This window comes from Enoplosus armatus, chromosome 19 (genome assembly GCF_043641665.1).
Source record: "Enoplosus armatus isolate fEnoArm2 chromosome 19, fEnoArm2.hap1, whole genome shotgun sequence".
Lineage (NCBI taxonomy): Eukaryota > Metazoa > Chordata > Actinopteri > Centrarchiformes > Enoplosidae > Enoplosus > Enoplosus armatus.
The window spans coordinates 12,128,914-12,152,307 of record NC_092198.1 but is presented as its reverse complement, the minus strand read 5'-3'; the positions used below and the strand labels follow the sequence as shown (position 1 = coordinate 12,152,307).

The following is a 23,394-nucleotide window of genomic DNA, read 5'->3' as shown; positions in this document are numbered from 1 at the left end:
CATTTCACTCTTTAAGCAATTTCCTTTATGGAAGCTTTGTTTAGCCGGATAAATCCATGCAAAGAAATTAAAAGCTAGCCCTAGTTTGTAATTGAGGATTTAGAGTGTACCTAAACTTGGAAGGACTACAGTGGCAGCCCAAAGGTGGAAAAACACAAAAAGACTTTAATGACTAGACGATTGTTGATTTCATTCCCCCAACAGGCTGAATAACTCTGGTTTATGCAAGTGAATAAATTACACTCCCCTAACTCCACTGTCAACAGCTACTTGCTCTGAAATCATTACGGCTTCACTGGAGCTAGTTAATGGCCAATAGTGTGAGACTCCATGGCCATTCTAGGAGGCAGTCCTCAGACATGAGAGTATGAATGAGTATTATTATCTATCCTGCAACCAAAGTTATTAAAAATTTAGGCCCTTCTCAAAAGGCTGGATTAAAGCAATATTCAGTGACATTCAAATAAATAGCAATTCTACTACTTTCTATCCCTGAATAATATAACAAAATGTGATTCAATCTGTATATTTGCTGTTTGCTGTGTCTGGTGGGTCTGTCCTGGGAAAACTCTCCTGTTCAAGGAGGTGATGCACTTTATATTTCCAGCAGCAATAAACAGAATCAAAACTGGGTAAGAGCAGTAAAGCAGCCAAACAGGCAGAAAAAAGTGTGATTTCCAAGTGATATCAGCAATGTGCAGTGCAAAAACACCATGGTAAGAACTGCACATGACCACAATTTTATGTCCTTGTTTAAAGAACATGACAAGAATCTAACAGAAGTCCACTGTAAATAAGAGCTGAGAAAAAGATATCTCTTACTTGGATCCTCTGCAGAGCGGTGGAGGCCTCAGCGACACTCTGTGGCACATCAAAGCATTTGGCGGTGCTGATTTTGGCGTTGACCAACCACTGCTGGAAGTCTCTCAAGGCTGCACGGAACCTCTGCTCCAACAAGCGCTCCTTATTTTGACACTCCCTGGATGCACGAAGACTAAGACTGGGGGACAAGAGAAACGTTAAGGACTGATTTAACATGTTGTTCACAGATTGAACTCCATCTTGACAAATGAACAAAGAAAGAAAGAGGCTACAACCAGAGGAAGCTGTCTGTTGCTGTCTAGTGCTCATCAAAATAAAATGCAATGTGCAGATGCTCAGATACTGTACGTACTGTCCTCACGTTATGGAGGAGGAGTAAGGGAAGCCTGGGAGATGAGCAGGAGTGAGAAATGGGCAGGTGGAGAAATGGCAAAGTGGGTGAAGTGGAAGGAATGAGCGTTGGGGCAACGGGGGAGAGTGGGGGATGGTGGTAAGGGGTACTACTAAGAGGGGGTTGAGAGGCAACATATGAGTGGGGCAAGAGTTCACAGGGGTGACAAGATGGAGTAAACGAGGGATGACACATTGATTCTGTAAGAAAAAGGGTGAGATAGAAAGGATATGGCAGAGGTACAGTATGTAAGGGGGATGTTACAGTGAAGGGTGATGATATATTAAACGGATACTTTGACATTTTAGTGGGTTGTATTTTTTCAACAGGAACTATTTTCTGTTCATATATCTTTCAGAATTTATGGCTGAAACCATGGACTACAGCAACAATATAGACTGATAATAACATATGTATTTCAAGCAAAGTGGACATATAGTCTCTCAAAAGGAGCTCAACAGATGTGTTGAATAACACATGTGGTAAAATTACTTTCTTTACACTGCAGGTGAAAAGGAAATCTTCATTGCACAAAGAATATTTACAGTTTACATGCAAAATCCGTGTATCAAACTGAATTCAGATTAAGATTGAAAATGAGGAAGAGGTAAGAACTACAGAAAAGAGTCATTGGGTTTCATAAAAATTGGCTAGTGGGTGAAGGTTAAAGGAAGGAGGGGAGAGGGGAAGAAGTGATAGGAAGGTTGACATCAGGAAAACAAGGTGCACAGCTGTTTAAGCAAGAGTTGCTGTCCAAAGGGAGGCATGAAAAAACGCACACAACCTTCTACACACACATGCACACACACATTTGCACACAAATACCCTTGAGTTTTAATGATGCGATGAGGGCATGAAAGGGTAGCACAGAGGGGATAGCATGAGTGTGGAAGAAGCACTTTTTTTCTGCTGTGACAGACAAAATCTGCCATGTGCTATGAAGAGGACGGGGGAGTAACTGCCTTTTCCTACTCTACCTCCTCTCATCGGACTCTTTTTTTTTTCTCTCCCCTTGCTCGTCTTTCTGCAGTGCTTAATGCAGGACAGGTGCAAAGAGCACACAGGCCAAGTCTATTACAGACTAAAAAGCCAAGTGAATGAGGAAGGGTGCTGTTTTTGCCAATCAGCAGCCAAAGCCAATTACCCGCCAAAGCATCTCCAACAAGTTGACCTCACTCAGGTTGTGTGCCAAAAAATGTCACAGTGCTTTATCGTAATCGCTGCAATATCTCAAAATGAGAATGAAGTTAAAATTACATCCATGCAAATTAAGTATATCATTTGTGCTACTATAGAAGCTCATACTTGTGTATGCATGTGTTGAATATGTATGCATGTTCTTTTGTATGCACTGCTGTTCTTTTCAAAAGGCATTGCATGGTGTGTTCACAAACAAGCGCTAAATGAACACAGGCTCACTTGTGGGCTCAAAAGCAGGCAATTAGAGCTCAATAAATAGGCTAAAGCATGCAATGTATCAGCATGGGAAAAAAAAGACCATCCGATTTCAGATTTCCTTCAAATCACACTCAGCCTTGCATAAAATTAAACCGGGGAAGGACACAAACCAAAACAAACACAGTGAACAAGCGGAGGTGAAGGGAAGGTGGTTAAATGTCGCGTAGCAACTGGTGGCTCCCATGCTCTCTGTCATACTTCACTTTCATCTGGCTGCGTGCGTGCATGAGTGTGAGATGGCCACACACACACACACACACACACACACACACACACACACACACACACACACACACACTCCTCTAACACAAATAAGCTGGTAAAACTGAGCACTAATCCTGCCCACTCAGACATGTGAGGGGTATTTTTGGGAGGGAACTTTGCCCTTTTTCTATTGTGGTTCTTGGATTCATTTGCTGTGTTATGGAATGAATGAGTGTGTTATGCATGGCCTGTTTTGTGCATTTTTAGACCTATTATGTGGAGGACATGTTCCCCATTGGGCTTAAAACAGGGCTCTTTATAACATTATTTAAGATATACTCTGAGTCGGATATTACGATATAGCAAATATATGCAACATTCAAAAAAATTATACAATTATGCAAAGCAGCTATGTTCCACTGTTATGCATCACAAGATACCAAATTGTTGTGTAAAAAACGTCTTAACTAATTTTGTTTAAATTACAGCTTGATCTGAAGTATTCAATTCAACAGTAACACGGTAAGATCATCATGGTTCTCTGAAAGTCCATAAATGACAATATTAAGTTATCACCCAGCCTGAGCCAAGAAATCTCAGCTTCATTTCAAATCCATGTAATGAAAACACACACAGAGGTTTTATTCCACCGCACTGTTAGCAGATAGACTCCTCTCACCTGTTGTGCTGTTTGATAAGCGCTGTGACCCGGTCTGATTGTGAGCCCAGGTCTCTGGAGTATCGCACCAGGTCATTCAGTTGGCCTTTCAACTTCTCTGCCATCGGCTCGGCGCTCTGCAAGCCCTCCAGTATATCCTAAACAATGCAAAACAGACACCAGCTGGCTCAGTGTGTGTGTGTGTATGTCAAGGAAAGACAAGCACCCAACAGATCTGCATGACACCCTTCAATAAGTGCACTCGCATTCCTATTCACACCCTGACTTGGTCCCTTTTTGCTCTTCTCACATTCACACACACACACACACACACACACACACACACACACACTCCAACACATACTCACAGTGCTGCTTGTACAATAGCATTTCTGTTCTTCGCGGAGTGTGGCAGGAAGGAGCTCTGGATAACGTTCTCCCGCTCTCCTCAGCGTGCCTCACATTCTGGACTCACACAGTCATGAAATCCTGTCCCATGAAATATGTACAAGCTCTCTCTCTCTCTCTCTCTCTCAATCTCACTCGCTCGCTCTCTTTCTGACGTATTACCAATAAACAACCCTCCCTCCCTCCCTGTTCTCGTGGACTCGTTGCTCTCTTCTCCCTCTTCTCCTTCCCTCCTCCTATCGTTTTACTACTTTCTCTTCCCTCCTCTCTCCTCTTTCTCTCTCCCTCCTCCCACTCCTTGCACTCATTCCCTCTCACACATTTTTCCTCTCTCTCACTCTCTCACGCTCTCTCCCGGTGGAATTCAGCTGTCAGCCCTCACAGATGCACGATTGGTTCAAACGCACACAAACGAGCGCGTATCGAAAACAAGGCTTGATACAGGAAACAGGCTGGAGGAGGAGAGAGAGAAGCGGAGGAGGGGGAAGACTCCTCCTCTGTTCTTTGACAGCCCCAAATTGAGGAAAACTGGAGAAAGGCATGGCCGAAGAAGCCCAGGGAGGAGTTTGAGGGTGTACATGCTGGCATGGCTTTGACAATACAGAGAAATTGTCACACTGTAAACATCCTGTGGCGGTTAGAAACAGAGCAGCAGGGGAGGTGAGGAGCAAGAGCATCTAAGAAACAACCCCTGCAGTCGAGACAGACATTATTGTACACTTCAGTTCAAACAAGTCAGAGTACAGAAAGGGAAAAGGGGAAGGAATGGAAAGGTGGAATGTTTGGGAGGGAGAGATAGTGGAAAATAATGGCAAAAAAACAAAAGGGGGAGGGGTAGAGGGGACAGAAGGGGAAGACAGAATGAGGAGAAAACAAGGGAAACTGATGGGATTTTAGCTGTCACTCCTTCGTCATCCCAGTAAAGCTGATTTACAAACTAATCTGTTTTTGGGATTTACAAATAGAATGGATAATTACTGACAGAGAAAGCATAGCTGAATGCAGAGGATGTATGTCTGCACAGGGCGTGTGTGTGTGCGTGTGTATGTGTGTTTGCCAGTGGGTACTTTCCATTAAACAATGCTAATCACCTTCTCTAAAATTAACATGGTACAGTACTGCACAGTGGCCACTGTCAGCTTTTTACACATCACATTTCGCCAACCCAAATCCCAGTTGAATAGAAGAGTTATCATTTAGCATTCTTTAAACAAACTATTGTGAGTAGATGAACAGTGAATCATTTAGACATTATGCTGCCATTTATTTAAATCTCATGCTACTGTACCTTAGCCAGCTGCCATCCCTCCACTGCTTCCTCGCCGTTGCTCCACCCTTCAGCTTTAATCAACTCCTGGCTCCACCCCCTCAGCCGTCCATCCAGTTCTTTCAACTCGTCCTCCAGACGGGCGGTCAGGCGTTCGTATTCCTCCTCTGAGGCTGCAGCAGCGGCCAGGGCCCCCTCCAGGCCGTCCCTGGCCCTTAGGGCAGCCCCTTCCCACTGCTCCAGAGCCTGGGATAGCGCCCCCAGCTGTCGATCCATGGCCTCGCAGCCAGCCGCTGCCGTGTGCTCCGCTGTGGACACTGCGCTCCGACGCACCCGGCTGAGGCGCTCTCGGCCCTCCAGTAGCCGACACTCCACGCGCTCCTGAAGAGATAGGCAGGGTAGACAGGAGACAAAGTTGCTACGGAAACTGTGGCTACGGAAACTGCAACTGGATGTGTAGTCAGTTCTATTTAAAGCTGCCTACATATATTTCATGTCTCCTGCTTCATCACTTTCTATATTTCATCTCTTTGATTCTGTCTTTGCATTATTAGTTCTGATGGCCTGTATTTTCATTCACTAGCTCAGTATTATATCTCAGTACTCTCTCACTATTACTAATTTCATCCACCCTCTCCATCCCTCATTCTGTGTGGAAAGGTAGCACTTGGAAGGCAGAGGGTGTGAAAAGCAAACACTTGAGTATGATGTGATAGCAGTGAGCTGATAGAGGGATTAAAAAGAAAAAAAATGGCATCTGATCATTTTAGTGTGCATGAGTAGAAGGATACGAACATTAACCTTGAATGGGAAATGAAAATGGTGCAACTAGCTTGTGTATACAACACATTATATTTCCTCGTCTACTGAAATGCCTCACACCATGGCTCTACAAACACACATTTATAACGTGATAATTAGGACCCGTGTGTGAAATTTAAATGCAAATCAATATCTCCTCACATATTTTCTCTCCTCTGCAATTGCAGAATTATTGAACAGGGAAAAGCTTAGACATTAATTTCACTGCTCCTCTCTTTTCCCTTTTTTTTTTTTACAAGCTAATAGACCAACTCATTGGCAGTAAAATGTGCCAGGAGAGATATAGATATTTGGCTGTGATATTGGAACAAACTGAGAACCAATTCTGATTCCCTACATAGTTTGCCCTCCTTCATAGCACGAGTCCATTAAGATTAGATAGGTTCAGATAATTCAGCAATCAGTCACCCTAGCAACAGATAACACATATAACACCTTCAAACTGGGTGTAGTTTAACACACAACACATCCCTGAGGCATGTCTGTGACTTACACTGACAGTGGTGTTAATTCAGTGAAACATCGCTTAATCTTACAAGTATAGTACCGCAAAAATAAAAATATATACTGTACCATCTTTCAGCAACACTGGGTTGAATTATTATTCTGAAGTACTCTTATGGTGTGTGTGATACTGATGTACACTGAGGTAATACCATTTCATTACACATGTTGATAAATATTATGTGAAATGACAGAAAAGATGCTAATTGGACATTGTGATGAGACTGTTTACTCAAATGGCCCAAACTATGTTAACATGCAGAGGCACATTTGATTTTAAATAGATTAAGCTCAAATGAATGTAAAATAGTTTGCTTTAATGATGATGTCAAAGTAATAAAATAATGGCACACCTATGCCCACTCTTCAGCACAATAGGCTTGTCATCTGTCAGATGTGGTACTCTGTTATCTGTCAATGTATGGATCAGGGACTGATAAGGATTTTTTTCCCCTGAATTGTTAAATTGTCAAATCTTGACAAAAGTAACAAAAGTGTATACAAAGAGAACAAAAGGAGTGTCAGCCGGCATCAACAAGAGGATTTTTTTGTATGTTGACACCCTGCCTTACCCTCACTTCTGACAGTTTCTTTTTGATGGAGGCAGAGTCTCCTGATGTATCAGACCAATGCTGTAGCTCTTCTCCAGCAGTCATCAGCCAATCAGTGAGCTCCCTAACAGCCTCCAGGTATTCCTGGTGTTCCAAAACCACGGCCTGCGCTAGACGTACTCTCTCCTAAAGAGACAAACAGTCAACATTGACTCTAAAATAACATTGCACTTATTCAGTAGTTTGTATTATTACCAAAATAGTTATGTAAGTTCAGGAGTTTCAAGGTTTTTTACTAAATATACTGAAAGTAACATCATATACCTCCACCAAGGCTGTGAGGTCATCAAACTGCGCCTGTAGCTGAGTGCGGGCACCATGGTTAAAGCTGGCATCACCAGTCTTCTTGAATAGTTCTCTGGCTTTTTCTTCCAGGCTGGACAGCGCCACCTGGTGGTCTTCCAGGTCAGCCAGCAGGGCTCTAAGTCTTTCTAGCTGGGAGGCCTTCTCTCTGGGCCCCGGCTGGGGGGTGAGGGGGGCACACACCTCTCGCTCTACAGCCTCCATCCAGCACCGCAGCTGGGCAGCACTCTCCAGGTATCCTCCCCATTGTGATACGGTCCACTCTAATCGACTGAACAGATCTCTGTGTTAGTCTGTGACTGGCACATTTGGGAATTATGCATTTTGAATAAAGAGAAGAAATCTGACTAAATATGTAGAGTATCCAACATGTGAGCAAAAATTACAAATCATCTATCTGAAATTGTAACAACACAACACAATTAAGTGGATGACGACCTCTTGTCTAACAGACATATTGATTTGAATACTTTGTAAGCAATATCAAGCATATGCAAAACTATAATGTAAGTAAAACATAATAATAGTATTTCCTGTTCCAACAGGTACATTTTTATACATATTTATATGTAATCTGGTTCCTATACACTGATAATTTTGGTACATAAAATCTGTACATATAATGCACATGACAAAACATAATGTGTTCCTTTTCACTGTCATACACACGCACAGTATACTGTATATTTCATACCCATGATATGGCCAATAAATGTAAATTGTCTATACTACTGGCTTAGCGCCTTTATCCCCTTTTATTGGATGGTTCAAAGACACCCAGGCACAGATACACACACCCACAATTTTCATCGCCATCTGTTACCCCTGCATGTACAAATAACGCCAATATCCGCACACTCACACACACACGCACCTCTAATTCACCTGCTACCCCTCGCCTCCTGTTATCCCTTACCCCTTAAAACACAAACGCACCCCATGTGTGACCCTCTGTTTGCCATCCACCATTTAGTCCCTAATGAGATCAATTTTTCTAGGAGGGGCCATAATTGCTCAATTAAACACACACACACACACACACACACACACACACACACACACACACACACATTGATGCATGTGCATGCTGTCATGCACGCACACACACAGAAAAGAACACACTACATCAGATACATCAATCAGAGTTACAAAATGAGACAAATACTTCTCATTATGTATTTAACCTAATGGTAATTAATGGCATTGAGACATCAATCTATCATGATGAAAATAACCTGTTCCCAAGAGATAGGCTTTTTTGGCACACAGGTAAATGGCCTCTAAAATGTCCAGGGGTTAATGTTATAATGGCATATTAAAAAAAGCAAAAATCAAGAATGGCTGAATGAAAATGTGTTTATAGTTCACTGCAGTTTGTCCAGTTTCTGTGTGTGCAATTCTAAAATGAAACGATGACAGATCATAAGGTTAAAGGCAGGAGCACCTCTTTTGATTTATGGTCTATTAATGGCTTTAATTGCACATATGGGGAGTCAGCCATCAGATTATATTCCAGGTGAAGGAACAAGGTGAGCAGTCTACCTGTGGCAGCTCATGGCAGTCACAAGCAGCGTGGCCCATGCATCCTCCACTTCCTGTAGCTGAGAGCGGACCACTTCCTGTCCGGCGGCTCCATAGCTGCGCAGGGCCAACTCACCCTTACCCATCGCCATATTCAGCTTGACTTCCCCCTCCCCCTTCAAAAGCAGGATGTCCTGTGCAAACAGAGCGGGGTCAGAGTAAACTAGATTTAGACATAAGAATTTTGGATGAATACTCTCAACCAAACAGCCCCCTCTTGTGTCCACTAGAAAAAACGTAGACTGTAATCAGTCAAGTAGTAAAGAACAACATAAATGTGTGCATTCTTAAAGATTCCAACAACAATCATTTTATGCATTTCATCGTATATCATATTTCATGGAAATTACTACATACAATATGTAGTCTACTAACCAAAACCCCCTCTCACCTGCACAGTCTCCAGTCTCTGCTCTAACTGCTCTTTGGTCCCCATGGTGCTGTCTACTGTACCCAGTCTCTCCTGGATCTCCTCCAGCCAGGCCCAGACCCCTTGGAGGGTCTCTCCAAAGGCCTGGCTCTCTTGGCAGCCTCGCAGCCTCTCCCTGGCTGCCTTCAGTAGTGCCTGGTGCTCCATCTGGAGCTGGCCTGTCACTCTGACCTCTCCTCCTGACCCCCGGCTTGCTTCTGACAGAGACTGGGCCTCCTGGCAGAGACGCTCGATGGAGTCCCTTATAAGAACCGATGATATGTTATTGTTTAGATTATTTAACAGCTATGGCCTCTATAACATATAGCCTCACACACCCACATATACACACCTTCTTGCAAGCAGTTCCTTATGGAGGTTTTCCATCCTCTCCAGCTCTTCTGTGGTGTCTGAGGCTCCTTGCTGGCTCTCTGCCCCAAGAACAGGCTCACTCTTGAGGCTGAGATCCATCTGCTTCAGCCAGTCCCTTATACCCTCCACACAGCCATTAAAACTGTGGAGGAGAGGAGAGACATATTTCCATTTAATTCAAATTCCTTTGCATAAATACGTGACACAACCAAGGGTGAGATTACTTACTTTTTCAAAAGGTCAATACTCTCTTCCAAGTCTCGCTGGCTCTGAGAGCAGCTGTCCCGGTAATTCCTCCACTCTCTCTTACAGGAGGACAGATGCTCTTGGACCTGTGCTGCTCCAGCTTTAGGCAGGTGGAGCTGGAGCCTCTCGGCTTCCTCACAAACTTGAGAGAGACGCTCCTCACCCTCTGATTCCCGCTCGACTGACACCTGTGGATGGAGGAGGAACATGCTGCTAATAAAAACTGTCCCTGCTAATTTACAGAAATAAAGAACCACAACCCTCAGATCTAGACTTAGACAGTATTTCATGATGACCTTTTTCTAAAAGATAATATGGTATTACGTGAAAGGTATGAAATAATTGTTAAATATTAACTAAAATATTTACTATGATATAATTATTACTTGCTTTAATCCGTTTACAATTTGTACAATTGTACAATTTCCCCCCCGGGGATCAATAAAGTATTTCTGATTCTGATTCTGAACTTTATTAATTCAATATAAAAAGTTTGACAGCATGCCGGTATCAACAAGTGCAAGTACAAAAGACCTGAATTTAACAACTGCACCATGAAAAATACAGTTTAAAACATGATATATAGCAGTACCTTTAGCCTTTGCAACTTGGTTCCAAGGATGGCAACATCTCCTGATTGATTAGAGCATTCTTTCAGCTCCAACTTCAGATCTGCAAGCCAGGAGTGGAAGTCTTGCACAAGCTCTGCTTCGAGGGACAGAAAGAACAGGTAAACTACAAGCAAAATAAATATGTGGTGACAAGTTGAGGAAAACTGATGTGTGGTAAAATAAAGGCAAAGAAGAGTGGAGGAACCCGAAGGAAGAGAGCGAGAAGAGGCAATGTGTTGAGGCAGATGGGAAGTGTGGGCGTGTCCACGCTGTGCAGCACTGGGTTGCCTTGCCAACAAGCCCAAAATGACTCCCTCGAGAGCAGATGTGACAAGAGCGACATTACTCTCCGAGGCACAGGTGTGTGGCTGAGCAATGAGAGCGCACCGGTGTACCAGACAGTGTGTGTCAATGGAGTGTGGGTTGTAGTGGGCGGATTGAGTGTGCTCTGGGGAAAAATGTAGGATAATCAACACTAAATCTGTTGCACCACTAACACGAACAAATGACATTGCATCATGTAGTTGTGCACTGTTTGATTGGGTGATTATGAGGTTTTAAGTGCTATTAAAATGTTTATTTCTCCTTATAAGGTAAGAGGTTATAGTGGCTACCTGAGTGCTGTTACATAAATCACTTCATGTGATTGATGGAGGTAAAGAACAATAAAGTTCTCCAGGAAACAATTTAATAAACCATTAAACAGAGATTATCCAGACTAAATCGCCACGAAATCCAAACTAAAGTATACATTTATATGTCTTACCGTTGAAATGGAGCTGTAACCCATCCTGGAGGTTGCCCCTGGTCTTGGCGCAGCGCTGGGCGACAGCCTCTGTTCGCTTGACGATTGAGGTGAGGTCAGCGGAGAGGCATGACAGCTCCTGAGAGGGATGAGATCTGCACAGGGCACTCAGAGCATCTCTAGCCGAGTCCATGTCCGCCCTCTGTTGCTGCACAACGCTCTGCAGGTCCTGTCAATGAAAAGTAGTGAGAAATAAGAAGACAAGACTTCATGTATATTCATAATTAGGGCTACGAGGTGGTGGAAAGACAGTGACAGGTGCTGTATCCACCTTGCATATGTGTCCTACAGCTAGAATTACTGCCAGCTTAAAGGATGCTGTTATGTAGCCGCGTCTGACATTTGACCTCCGAAAGAGGGTCATAAGTATGTCTTTATAAGGTCAGTGCTCAGAATTTAATTCAGGAAGTGCTTGAGTAGAGTAGTGTCCTGCTATGACCACCATAATAACTATTCTATTTTATTGTATTTCTTCTTTCTTATCTAATTGCTATTTTATTGTCATTATTTCCATGAGGGCATTAATTTAAATAACTAAGGCATCACCGATCTAATATGATACGTTATGTTATGTTAATGTGTTATCATATAGTGCATGGTTGGTAGTAACATGAAGCAACAGGGATAGCAAATAGAAATAGTTAAAAGTAGAGGAAGACTGTGTGGTTACATTTGGTGTAAGTATTATTTTTCTATATACTGTACAATAAGCTTAGTTCTTGAATTATTGTGTCCTTGCATCACAATGAAGGAAATGATAGTGTCATACCTTAACTGTACCAATGTCTTCAGGAGAAGTAGCTTCAGTGAGGTCAGATAAGGAACCCTCTATTGCCTTCAGCCGCTCGGCCATCTGGGACATGAGGTCCTCCAGTCGCTGCTTCTGGAAACTGAAGTAGGTCAGAGCGTGTTTGGCCTGGTTGTACACCTCCTGTGCATGGGCCATTTTCTTCCTTAGGTCTGACTCCAGGACCTGGTTTAAGACATTTAGCAACATTATACAACCAAAATCTCATATAAACAACATGCGAACAGTGTGCTTTGATGTGCTTTTCATGTCTTTTCAGGTCTTTGTGGTTTTAGTTTTGAAGTATTTGAAGTTTTGTTAAAGTATTTGAAATCTATACTAACAGTGCTAGAGGAAATTATATATATACATTTCTGTGACAGAAAAACACTGATTGCAACCGCGCCCCAAACATTTTTAACACTGGAAAATATTAATTTCACCACATTTACAACATGTTTTTCAATAGCAACCATTTAAGATTGAAGGGGTAATAATACAGTAATATAGTTATGCAATATAATATAGTTACGCAATGCAACTGTATGCATATAATGTGGTACTCATTTATCACAATGTTATATTATCAATTTATTGAGAGACGTAGCAATGCTATATCAAATTAGCTTTAACACCGTTTCATAACAAAACAAAATATACATGGCAAAACAAAAGACATTCAGCCAGACACAATTATACAAACATTTGTAGTGCAATCAAATATTACAAACATGTAGCTGTTGTATTATCAATTTCACCACCTGCCTCCATAGTCAGTGCTTGACCTACACATAGAGCCTAAAACATACCATCTGGGTGCATTATATCAAATCCTTCCCTCTTCCCCATCATACTCACCTGCATTTGTAATGGGGTTTCCTGCAGTTTGGCTCGCTCCTTCAGCTCTGTCACTCTCTCCTGCAGGGCATCCAGCCTCTGCTCTCTCTTCTCCACCTCAGTCTGTAGATCAAAGTGCAGGACATTTCATTTAAATCACACCCACAATGAACTGGATGTTACACCACCATCATCATTCAGACACTATCTCATGCAGGCTGTCCACCATGCTCTGACCTGAAAGGTTGCAAGATGGGCCTCAGTTTTCTCTTTATCACTGAGATTGGTGACACTGTCGGTGAGATCAGCGATAGAGTTGGTGGTCCATTGGTTAATGTCCTGCTCCATGGACTTGAGGTCGTCCCACAGGGCTACACAGTAGCCCAGTCGCTCTGTGTTGGTTTGTATTCTCTCTGAGACCTGAAGGAAAAGAGACCAGCAGTCTATCTCAGTACAGAAGAGAATACATCTCAATCAACAGGAGAGGTAGGATCTCTCTCCCTCTTTGTGTTAAGTTTTGTCTTTCTCTCTCTCTGTACGAAGGGACGGTATGCTTTACTGGGAGATAGAGGGAAAACCAGACCAAACCTTAATTGGTTTGACAGATGTGGGGATGAGAAGTGAGAGAGACAGAAAGGCAGATAACGTGTCTAGACTTGTTTATATTTCTGTCTCATTTGTGACAGCTGAGCAGCCAACTAAATCCCACAAGAGGAGAAAATGGAAAAAAGGGAAAAACAGACAGCAATAAATATCATTAAAAGAGGAACAGCGAAAGTATTCGGCAGAGCTATACTGTGGACGTCATAATTGATTTTTGACAGTAAACAACTCTCGTCATACTCTTCATAGTCGTTATCATATTTCAGCTCCAGACTGTCTGACCAGGTAGCTTTGGGATGTGAATGTATCATGCATTTGACAAAATAAAAAAAAGGCCTAGTGATTTCAGCTGTCAAGGCCAAAACAGGTGCATGGCACAGCGTGTGCTATCGAGTACCACTCACCTCCAGCCACTGGTGTCTTAACGTCTCCATGTCTCTCTGGATTGAGCGTGCATCAGAGTTGGGAACCTTCTCCAGCTCTCTCTGCAGGTCCTCGACTGTGCTGATGAGCTGGTCCATGTCTTCCTGTTTTTCTCTCAGTTCAGCTTGAACCGTGTCATGCTAGAGGGACAGAGAGTGCAGAAGGAATGACAACAGACCACCACTAGAGGGAGAGATGCTATACAAACTGGAAGGGAAAGGGGGTCTGTTGTTGAAATGCAATTCTATTCCTGACAGTTTAGTTCACTCACTGATATGCAGGAGGTATCATGCACGTTACAACAGCATAATTACATGAAGAAGTGATGTTGAGAAAAGAAAACAAATTGTCGCTGCCAAATTGTTGCTTTCTTATCTCATGAAAAGATTATGTTTTGGGTATATGTGGTTTTCATAGGATAAAATCCAAGTTATCAGGGAAGTTATATACAATAATTTTGACAATGAATGTTTTGTCCTGACGATAAAGCTCAGTGGACTCAATACATATGTCTTCGATGTATGAATAATAGCTATACATTTTGTTTACCATATGCTTCTTTTGAAAAGAGAAAGCAGAAAATTCAACAATTATTCATTTTCAGAGAAAAACAAAAGTTACTGACTCGTGTGAAAGTCCTTTTGGCCTCCTGAGCGTTGTGGTTGTGGTCGGGCAGATTGTGAGCAACGGCCTGAGCATTCTCCACAGAAGTCATGAGGCTCGACTTCAGGTGGTGAAACTGGCGGAGAAGATCTACCACAACTCCACTTTGTTCCTGACTACATGAGAAAAGAGAGGAAAAGGGTCAAGGCTATAACTTGCAAAAGTGGCACTGGATATTTGATGATATAAACACAACATACTCTGAACCTGCTGTTTAACTGTTTCAAAATGATAAAAAAAAATGTTTGAACCATTCTACTTCTGCCCCAAAAGAACTCCCTGCCTCTCTAGAGTCTGCACAGTAGGTCCAAAAAACAAATACAGCAAAGGAATTCAAATGGAATTCCTTTAATTTAAATTTAAGGAATTTAAATGAGATGAATAAGTTTGTCCCCCCCTCCCCCTCCTTACCCACTGGTGATCAGAGTCCTAACGTCCACCCAGGCTGTCTTCACCAGAGCTACCTCCCTGAGAGCCTCGCCAGCCAGCTCACTGTCTCTCTGGGCCAGCTGGCTTCCCTTCTCCTCTAACCACCGTTGGGAGTGCTGCAGGGACTGGAGCTCATCCTCCAGCTGGACGAAGAAACGCAGCCTGGGAGAAATAGATGCAAAAGAAAACAATGGGGATTACTAGCCTGATTCCAACATTAAATATCAAATTTTTCAGGAGATCAAACTTAAATGGATTTGTCCATCTACAAATTGGCTTTATTCATGTCATGTACTGTATATTCTTGAGGAGTTTGGTACACAGAAGGTAACTGAATCAAAAGCTCACAGGATGCATTTGAAAGTAAAGTATATTCAACAATATATTTCAAGAGCAACAAATCTGGTATAAGAGAACATAGGTGTTTCCAACTGTAGTTACACAATAACAATGATTTTGTCACCTTATATGTTTCTAAGTCAAATGAATTCAGTAAATCTGGCTTTTAATTCAAATGATGGAAATCCAGTGCTATTTAAGATGAGTCATGTTGCTCATCTAACAACAAAAATGCCTGAGATGCTTATCTCAGGGAAAAAGAAAGTTCAAAGTTAAGTACAGTTTACTAATATTGCTATTAAGTTCATACAGTATCAACTGACACCGACTATGCTAATACCAAGTATCCTAATATATCTAGTGATTTCAAGTTTCTTGGTCACTATGTACATACCTGTTTTGAAAGGCCTGTACACAGCTCTCTCTGGCTCCTTCTTGCCTCGCTTCATCCTCCAGTTTTTTCAAATTCTTCATCACCTCCTCCCTCCTCTCCCTGAAGGAGCTCCATAATGCCCCTAAAGCGTCTGCTTCACTCTGTCTCCATCCCACACCCCTCTGAACCTCCTCCAAAGCCATTGTGAGAGCCACTGCCTGTCCCCTGCAAGATGTTCTTCCCTGAGGATGGCCCATGTCTTTGGACCCCCGCCACTCTGCCCCACACAGGTGAAGGTGTGCTTTGCTTAGCTGCCCATCTAACCCGACAGCCTCAGTCTCGAGCCTGGCCACGTCTTTAGCCACTTCCCCTATCCCACGATGCAGCTCTTCAGCTTTGGAGCGGTCCCAGCTCCCCCTGCCCTCCACTGCCTCGTGAAGGCGGCGTACAGCCTTAGCTGCCACATCATGCTTCTCAAGAAAAGTCTTTAACTCAGTCAGGCACTCTTTACGGAGGAACAGGAGACGCTGGGATTCACTGAGGGGTTGTAGGCAGTCCTCCCTCCAGCCCTGGAGCTGCTGTTGGGCCTCTGGGGTAGAACAGCGAAGCAGGGAGGACTCTCTTTGCTGGAGAGTCTCTCTCAGTGATGCATGTGCCTGTAGCTGCACCTCATCCTCCTACAACAACATGGTTCAATTAGACAAATTTGTATCAGTTCCAACAGCAATCAATATAAACTTGCTTACTGTAACTGCTCTAATAAACAGAGCCTATAAAGGACATCATTGTTGACAGCAAATTATTTATTTCGCACCTTCAGTTTAGTAATTGCAGCCTCAACATCAGCAATATCAATCCGGGAAGAACTTCTCAAGCCAGACAAGAAATTTTCACTCCTTTGGGTCAGAGTCAGTAGTGCCTGATCAAACTGCTCCAACTGTAACAACTGAGGCTCCAGCAGCTCAAGTCTAAAGGAGAGGTGGTAGACAATGTGGATGAAGAATATGAGATAAGTGTTTTGATGGGTGTACATTTAAACAAAAACAACAACAAAAAAAAAGATAAAAATGTTTGAATTGATCAAACAAATGTACACTATCTGTACAGTAATGTATAAAAAGTAGATTGCCTGTGTGATATGCTGTTCTTCAAAGAGGCGCATCTCTCCTGTATTTGTGTGAGATCATCACTGAGCTCTTGGATACGAGCTTCAGGCGCTGTGGGGTAGAGACACAGCCCGAGATTTACAAGACCCTGGAGGAGAGCCTCATAGGACGGTGTCTCCCTCTGCATTTCCTGTATGGGCGAATAAATATTTAAAAATCATGCAACACAAAAGTAGGCAAAAATACACGGTATAATAGGTGAGGTAAAAATAAAACTGAAAAGGGCAGATAAACACTCTACATGAAACAAAAAATCGGTTAAGTTGGGCTCAGACTACAGGAGTTTTAAAATCATAACCAATTTTAAAATCGAGTTGCATCACGCACATAAAGAGAATCTTCACAGATGTTCTTCTGTCTAATCTCAAACATGCACACGCTACAAGATTTGAAAATAATGGCCCATCACACACTACAGGATATTATTAAGATTATCTAACAGAGGGAGCAATGCACCACCTCACGTAATCTCATGTGATCTCATGGGGAAGCATGTAAGCATGTAAACAAAACAGAGATTGACGTGGTGCAACAACCTACTGTAGTAATGCTCGGAAAGTACTTACTTAATGATCCAGATTTAAACTCCTAAATATCAAACATGTTTCAAATGATCGGGGCGACCCTGATGAGTCTGCGAGCAGTTCGGGAGGTTTAAGACTGGATATGTAAACCTCTCACATTACCAGATAATCTGGGCCGAACATTGGTACCAGACCAGATTCTTGTGGGGGGTGAATCTGGGATAAATCGGCCCAAAACTCCTGTAGTCTGAGCCCGGCTTTAGTGAGAAACAAGCAAGGAGTAGTGAAATGATTTACCTGTACATTTAGTAGTTCATTCCTAAGCTTTACTTTGTCTGCAGAAAGCAGGTCAGTGTCTGGACAGCACACACACTCACACCTGTCCAGCCAGCTTTTCATGGACGAACTCTCCCTTTCAAATCTGTAGATACAAAGGTGACACTAAGAAAATGTACTCAATTGAAATACAATTTATGCAGCACTATTCTGAAAATTAATAGAATAAATATTGATTCAACAATAGACTGATAGTAGCAGCCTTTGATACACACACACACACACACACACACACACACACACACACACACACACACACACACACAGTGATACTGTCTGTGTGTTATTTTTTATCTGACCAAGCCTCAGTATCAGTGACAGGGTCATAATGGGGCAACGGTATCTCGCCAGACCACCCAATTCTGTAAGTAATCCCTCATACATTCACCTGCAGGGGAGGAGATGAGGTTGACTACAGAGGAACACACAACCACACAGACACAACCAAGCTTAGGTTTAGCAGCAGAAATATAATTGAGTTACTGGCTGGGTAAATACTAAAAAAACAAGCACAAAAGCTTTAGCACTTTAAACGGCTACTATGTGACTGGATCATTATTTTTTCCTCCTGAATAATACAGAGAATAAGGAACAATTGCTCCAGTGAACGTCTATTGTGTGATCAAAGAAAGTGATAACAAAAGCATGTCATTAGAATAGAAAGGCGATGGCTGACTGGGGGACAGACAGATTGAGTAGAAGACAAGATCTCGCTCTTCTGCATCACACTAAGATGAGGGAATGATTCAGGGAACAGAAGAGGAAATTGGCATAGAGAATCCTCCAGCAGACATGCACAATAATAGAGGAAATAGCAATGTTTATACAATCAGAGTAAGATACGTGTTGAGCAGGGACCAAAGTTGACAGGAAAACCAGTCAGCAAAAAAAGAAAAAGACACAGTACAATAAATGAACTCCTTCAGCAGTTTGTGCTCAAAAATATGTCTTATATGTCTTTCCACATTTCTATTTTCATATTTCTTGTGTTTGTGCAATGTAACAAACACCTGATGGTAAAACATTCATCAGACTGCTGAGTAAGGCTACAAGGTGCATGAGATTAAAACAGACTGATGTTTTACGCCGGTGCGGAGGCATAAAAATGCACAAACATAGGTACTCATCACTATTTACTGTACCTTTGCCAAAGTGCTAGAAGGCTCTCAAATGTAGATTGCTTTTCTGTGGCTTTTTCCATAAACTCTCCCTGTTGCTTCTTGAGGTTAGCCACCTCTTCCTCCAGCTGGCTGCCCTCTCCAAGCCTCTTCATGGCAGAACACAAAGCCATCAGCCTGGGCTTCAGCTGCTCAACAGCCTGGCAGACGTCCTGGAGGAAACAGAAAGGCACTTGTCATCAGCTCCGCAGAGATGTTAAATAATTCCATATAGCTATATTGATGCAACATTAAGTGTTTTTTTCTTACCATATGATCCTGGAGGCTTTTGTAGGTCTCAGATGATGATGTGCAGTATGTGACTGGACAGTCCAGTTTCTCTTTCAGGTCACTCATTGTTTTCTTGACCTAATAATGGCAAAATCCTCACTTATTCAAAATTGAACACACTGACACTGCAAAGTCTTAATAACAATTTCTGCACCAAACTATTCCATTATGTGTTTCTCTATACCTGTTCAAGGTTATCATTGTATCTCTGCCTGTATGAGGCGCTCTGGTTGAGTTGTCCTCCCAGTTGCTCTACTCTCCCCTTCAACTCTTCCCAGTAGCGCCTCATCTGTGCAAGTCGTGCCCGAATATGTCCAGCCTCTCCGGGGGTCACAAACCTTGACAGGGCCTCACAGTCGGCCTCCATGTGGGCCAGGGCTGCCCTTCTCTCCTCCAAACCTGACCCCACAGCCTGTAGGGATACAACAGCAGAGGAATGATAGTCAGGGAAAAGTATGTGAGGCACGAGTTGGGAAAAATATAATAAACATGACAGAGTGAAAAATAGAAGAAGAAGAAAACTTGATAACACATTGCTAATTCCCTGTAGACAATGTTTTGTTTTATCTTCAATATATTCTGCCATAAAGGTTGTGTCTTGTCAGGTTTATGCAGGTCTAGAAAAAAAATCAAGCCCAAAAGTTGGATAGAAACGAAAACTGACTGTGCTGTTTCTGTGTGTTCAAACTCACAACTAATCCAATGGCTGCCTCAGGATTTCTCGAGTCCTGTTATCCCAAATTTTTTTAGACATTTTTTTCTCTCTCTAGACCTCCATGAGATTGACAAGGCTGGGGTCTGGCAAGCCAAGATTATATTTTCTTCAATATGATCAATTTATTTTCTATAACCTAGTTTTTGCAGCTCTGACCCAATTTCCCCTTGGGGTTAGATTAAAATGTCCTCTTATTTCATCTTAATCTTAATAACCCTCAGGCCCCACTGATACTGTGCATTACAGACACAAGGCCAGACCGCAATTTTGACTCATTTTACTTGGAGCTACCAAACAAATGTGTGGATGATGTATATTTATTTGTGAATATCAGAAGATTATTGAAGGAGTTGTGTAAAAATTGTAGCTATACAGTGTGAAGTCAGTATTATGGTAGGGACTAACCTGAAGTTATAAAAACCACCATGGGATAAAAAACAGGTGAAATTTTAAAACAATGAGATACAAAATATACCTCCACTGTGCTGATGTGTTTGTCCAGAGGATCTAAGGAGGAGGAGGAGTTAACAGCCTCCAGCTCCTTCTCTTTCTCATTGATCCACAAGGAGAAGGCCTCGGATTCACTGCTGAAGCGCTCCCACCACATACACATCATCTCCAGCTGGACAACACTGGAAGACACAAGATTATTATTTTGTCAAATATACTGTATGCATATCTAGGTGTATTGTAAGAACAAATTTGCATGGTGAAAATGTCCTCTTCACTTTTTTTGTCATCAAACTTGACTTAATATGACTTAAGTTTGAGGATGTTACAGCACACTCCTTTGTAATTCAAGGGGATGGGAGGCTGTGAATAAGGATGGGACCCACTTCTTGTTCAGGTGGTCTTGAAGTTGTGTGACTGCTTCTCTGGTGGACTGGGACTGCTGTAGAAGAAGAGTCTGATTCTTCAGACCGAGCTGAATATCTGCTGCCTTCTCCAGGAGGAGATCTGCTCGCACAGAACACTCCTCCACCTTTGTGAGGAGCTCCTACAGGCAAGAAAGATGCCAATACTGTATGAGCAAATACAGAGCATACACTATTGGCATGTACACACACACACACACACACACACACACACACACACACACACACACACACACACACATGCACTGTACATACACACCTTGCTATGCTCCAGTTCAGTCTTCAGGCTGTCCAGGCTGTTGAAAATAAGTTCTTTGTGCAGCTCATTGTTGGTATTACTGATAAACCTCCAAACTGTTTCTCTCTCTGATTCAAACTTCTGCCAGGAGCTCAGAGTTGCCTTGAGATGATGAAGAAACAACAGAATACCGTCCATGGGTAACGTTTCATACAGAAAATACTACATGTACCAAAAGTTGGAGAGAAACAGTTTCATGCATTCACATTGAGTGCAATGTGAAAATGCCTCAGGAACCTTCAGTTTAACCAGCTCCTTTTCATGCAGAAGCATTTTGATTTTCTGATCAATTCGAGGACAGTGATAGAAGTGTATGAACACATCCCAAGACAACAGACACAAAATCAATTACCATATCACATAACAATCAATATCTGGTTCAACATGGACCAATCAATGATCACTATAGGGGTGTGTGTGGAAACTCACACATGCAAACATTAGCACACTGACAGGTGAGAAAAATACCAGCTTGTTGTACCTGCAGGTTGTGTTCCTTTGCCCCTGATTTACGGTCGACCTCTCTGAAAGCTCCCTCCAGCTCCCGTAGAGACTGACTGAGCCCCTCCCCTCTCTGCAGCTGGCGGCAGTGGGACACCAGAAGCTCCGCCTCTCTCCTGTTAGCATGCAGGCGCTTTAGGTGTTGCTATAACAAACACATAGACAAGAAAACCACATGGCAGATGACAACAACAATAAATGAAGACAATACATTTGCAACAAAATGACAACATAATATCCATCACTTGAAATGGGTGCTTAAAGAGTTACTGAACACCATGCTGAAAAGCACGTGTTGTCCTCCAGATCCAGAAGTATGTTTTATATCACCTCTAACCACACCCTACAGTGATGTCACAGGGTCCTGGAGTACATCTGAACGCCATTGTAGCAAGGTAGGAAGTCAAACCACTGCAGGTCAGCAAAACTAAACTTTCAGGGGCCGTTAACTTACTCTTATTACTCTTACTCATTAATCAACTAATTTCAGTGTCATCTGATGTATCCTTTTGGTGGATGCTACTGTAAAACAAACACAGTTGGCTTCACTCTCCTGCCTCTGCACTATGCATACCTGGTGAATAAGGTAAAGTTGTTTGGCTTCCTCCAGGCCCTCAGCATCCAAGATCCTGATGGTCTGCTCTTCAGCCTCGGTTTGCGCTGTCAGAACCTCCTCCAGTGCACCACGCACCTCCTCCCCCAGCTCCTCGTACTGGAACATGGCAGAGCCCTCCTCACCCCACTGTGAATGATGAAGGCAAAGGATCAGACAGAAAGATTTTGGTCAGAAAACACAGGAGATAGACACATTTTTAGCATTTGGAATATCTTGGAATACCTGACAGAGTGAAGAAAAGAGTGCCCGCAGGTCAGTGGAGAGTTTGGCCAGTGCTGTTCTCTGTCTCTGGACCTCTAGTTCAGAGCTAACCTCAGACAACCCAGAAAGACGGCTCTTAAGCCACAACAGGCTTTCCTCTCTGACATCTATTGCTTCCTGCAGTGCCTGAAAATGATGGACGCAAAAAAGTGATTGCAGGTTTACTGAAGTGGTACTGAATCGTAACTTAATCTCTGCGCCTATAGCAGCAAATATAATGTGCTAGCTCACCTGAACAGCAGCATCAACTTGCTCCGGATGGCTGGCATTTCTTGCTGTCTCTCTCAAGAGCCTCACGTGCCTCCTCTGAGATGAGAGCCAATCAGAAAGCTCACAGAACCTAGAAAAAGGAACAACTACTGTGAACCCCCTTCAGCGAAGAGAAAGTCAGACTTTAAGATGTTGGAGATACTGTAAGGACTTTTACCTCTCGTTCCACTCTTTCCATTTATCAGGGTGCTGCTCCAGTTTAAGGTGAGTGCTCTTGATTTGCTCTGTAACCTCTTCTACAACCCCTCTGGTGGAGTCTAGCGTTTGATAAGCCGGGTCGTTGTCAGGCAATTTATGACATAGATCCTCCATGTTTCTAATCCTCTTCTCACACGAAGTCAGAGGTTTGCGTTCCCTGAAAAAAGTCTGGAGATAAGAGAGAAGGAAACGTTGAATTAAGGACACTCCAGAATGATGATGAAGATGACATGAAGTGATTTTATCATTCTTTTACTGTC

General features: G+C 42.7%; 1 protein-coding gene across 1 annotated transcript in view; it reads right to left on the bottom strand.

Annotated features, from left to right (window-relative positions):
- syne1a (spectrin repeat containing, nuclear envelope 1a) overlaps positions 1-23,394 on the bottom strand; it is a 121,028-nt gene that overhangs the window by 69,346 nt on the left and 28,288 nt on the right. Inside the window, exons 25-53 of the mRNA XM_070926329.1 lie at positions 23,094-23,302; positions 22,628-22,712; positions 22,364-22,531; positions 21,770-21,934; positions 21,250-21,390; positions 20,952-21,112; positions 20,591-20,747; positions 19,585-19,812; positions 19,380-19,478; positions 19,095-19,282; positions 16,741-16,894; positions 15,948-16,603; positions 15,197-15,376; positions 14,748-14,901; positions 14,104-14,262; positions 13,334-13,516; positions 13,118-13,219; positions 12,242-12,445; positions 11,434-11,641; positions 10,649-10,791; positions 10,039-10,244; positions 9,791-9,952; positions 9,421-9,700; positions 8,991-9,163; positions 7,410-7,719; positions 7,107-7,271; positions 5,230-5,589; positions 3,555-3,691; positions 823-1,000 (exon numbers count right to left, since the gene is read on the bottom strand). Of these exons, the coding sequence (XP_070782430.1) occupies positions 823-1,000; positions 3,555-3,691; positions 5,230-5,589; positions 7,107-7,271; positions 7,410-7,719; positions 8,991-9,163; positions 9,421-9,700; positions 9,791-9,952; positions 10,039-10,244; positions 10,649-10,791; positions 11,434-11,641; positions 12,242-12,445; positions 13,118-13,219; positions 13,334-13,516; positions 14,104-14,262; positions 14,748-14,901; positions 15,197-15,376; positions 15,948-16,603; positions 16,741-16,894; positions 19,095-19,282; positions 19,380-19,478; positions 19,585-19,812; positions 20,591-20,747; positions 20,952-21,112; positions 21,250-21,390; positions 21,770-21,934; positions 22,364-22,531; positions 22,628-22,712; positions 23,094-23,302 (5,715 nt within the window). The remainder of the gene's footprint in view (positions 1-822; positions 1,001-3,554; positions 3,692-5,229; positions 5,590-7,106; positions 7,272-7,409; positions 7,720-8,990; positions 9,164-9,420; positions 9,701-9,790; positions 9,953-10,038; positions 10,245-10,648; positions 10,792-11,433; positions 11,642-12,241; positions 12,446-13,117; positions 13,220-13,333; positions 13,517-14,103; positions 14,263-14,747; positions 14,902-15,196; positions 15,377-15,947; positions 16,604-16,740; positions 16,895-19,094; positions 19,283-19,379; positions 19,479-19,584; positions 19,813-20,590; positions 20,748-20,951; positions 21,113-21,249; positions 21,391-21,769; positions 21,935-22,363; positions 22,532-22,627; positions 22,713-23,093; positions 23,303-23,394) is intronic.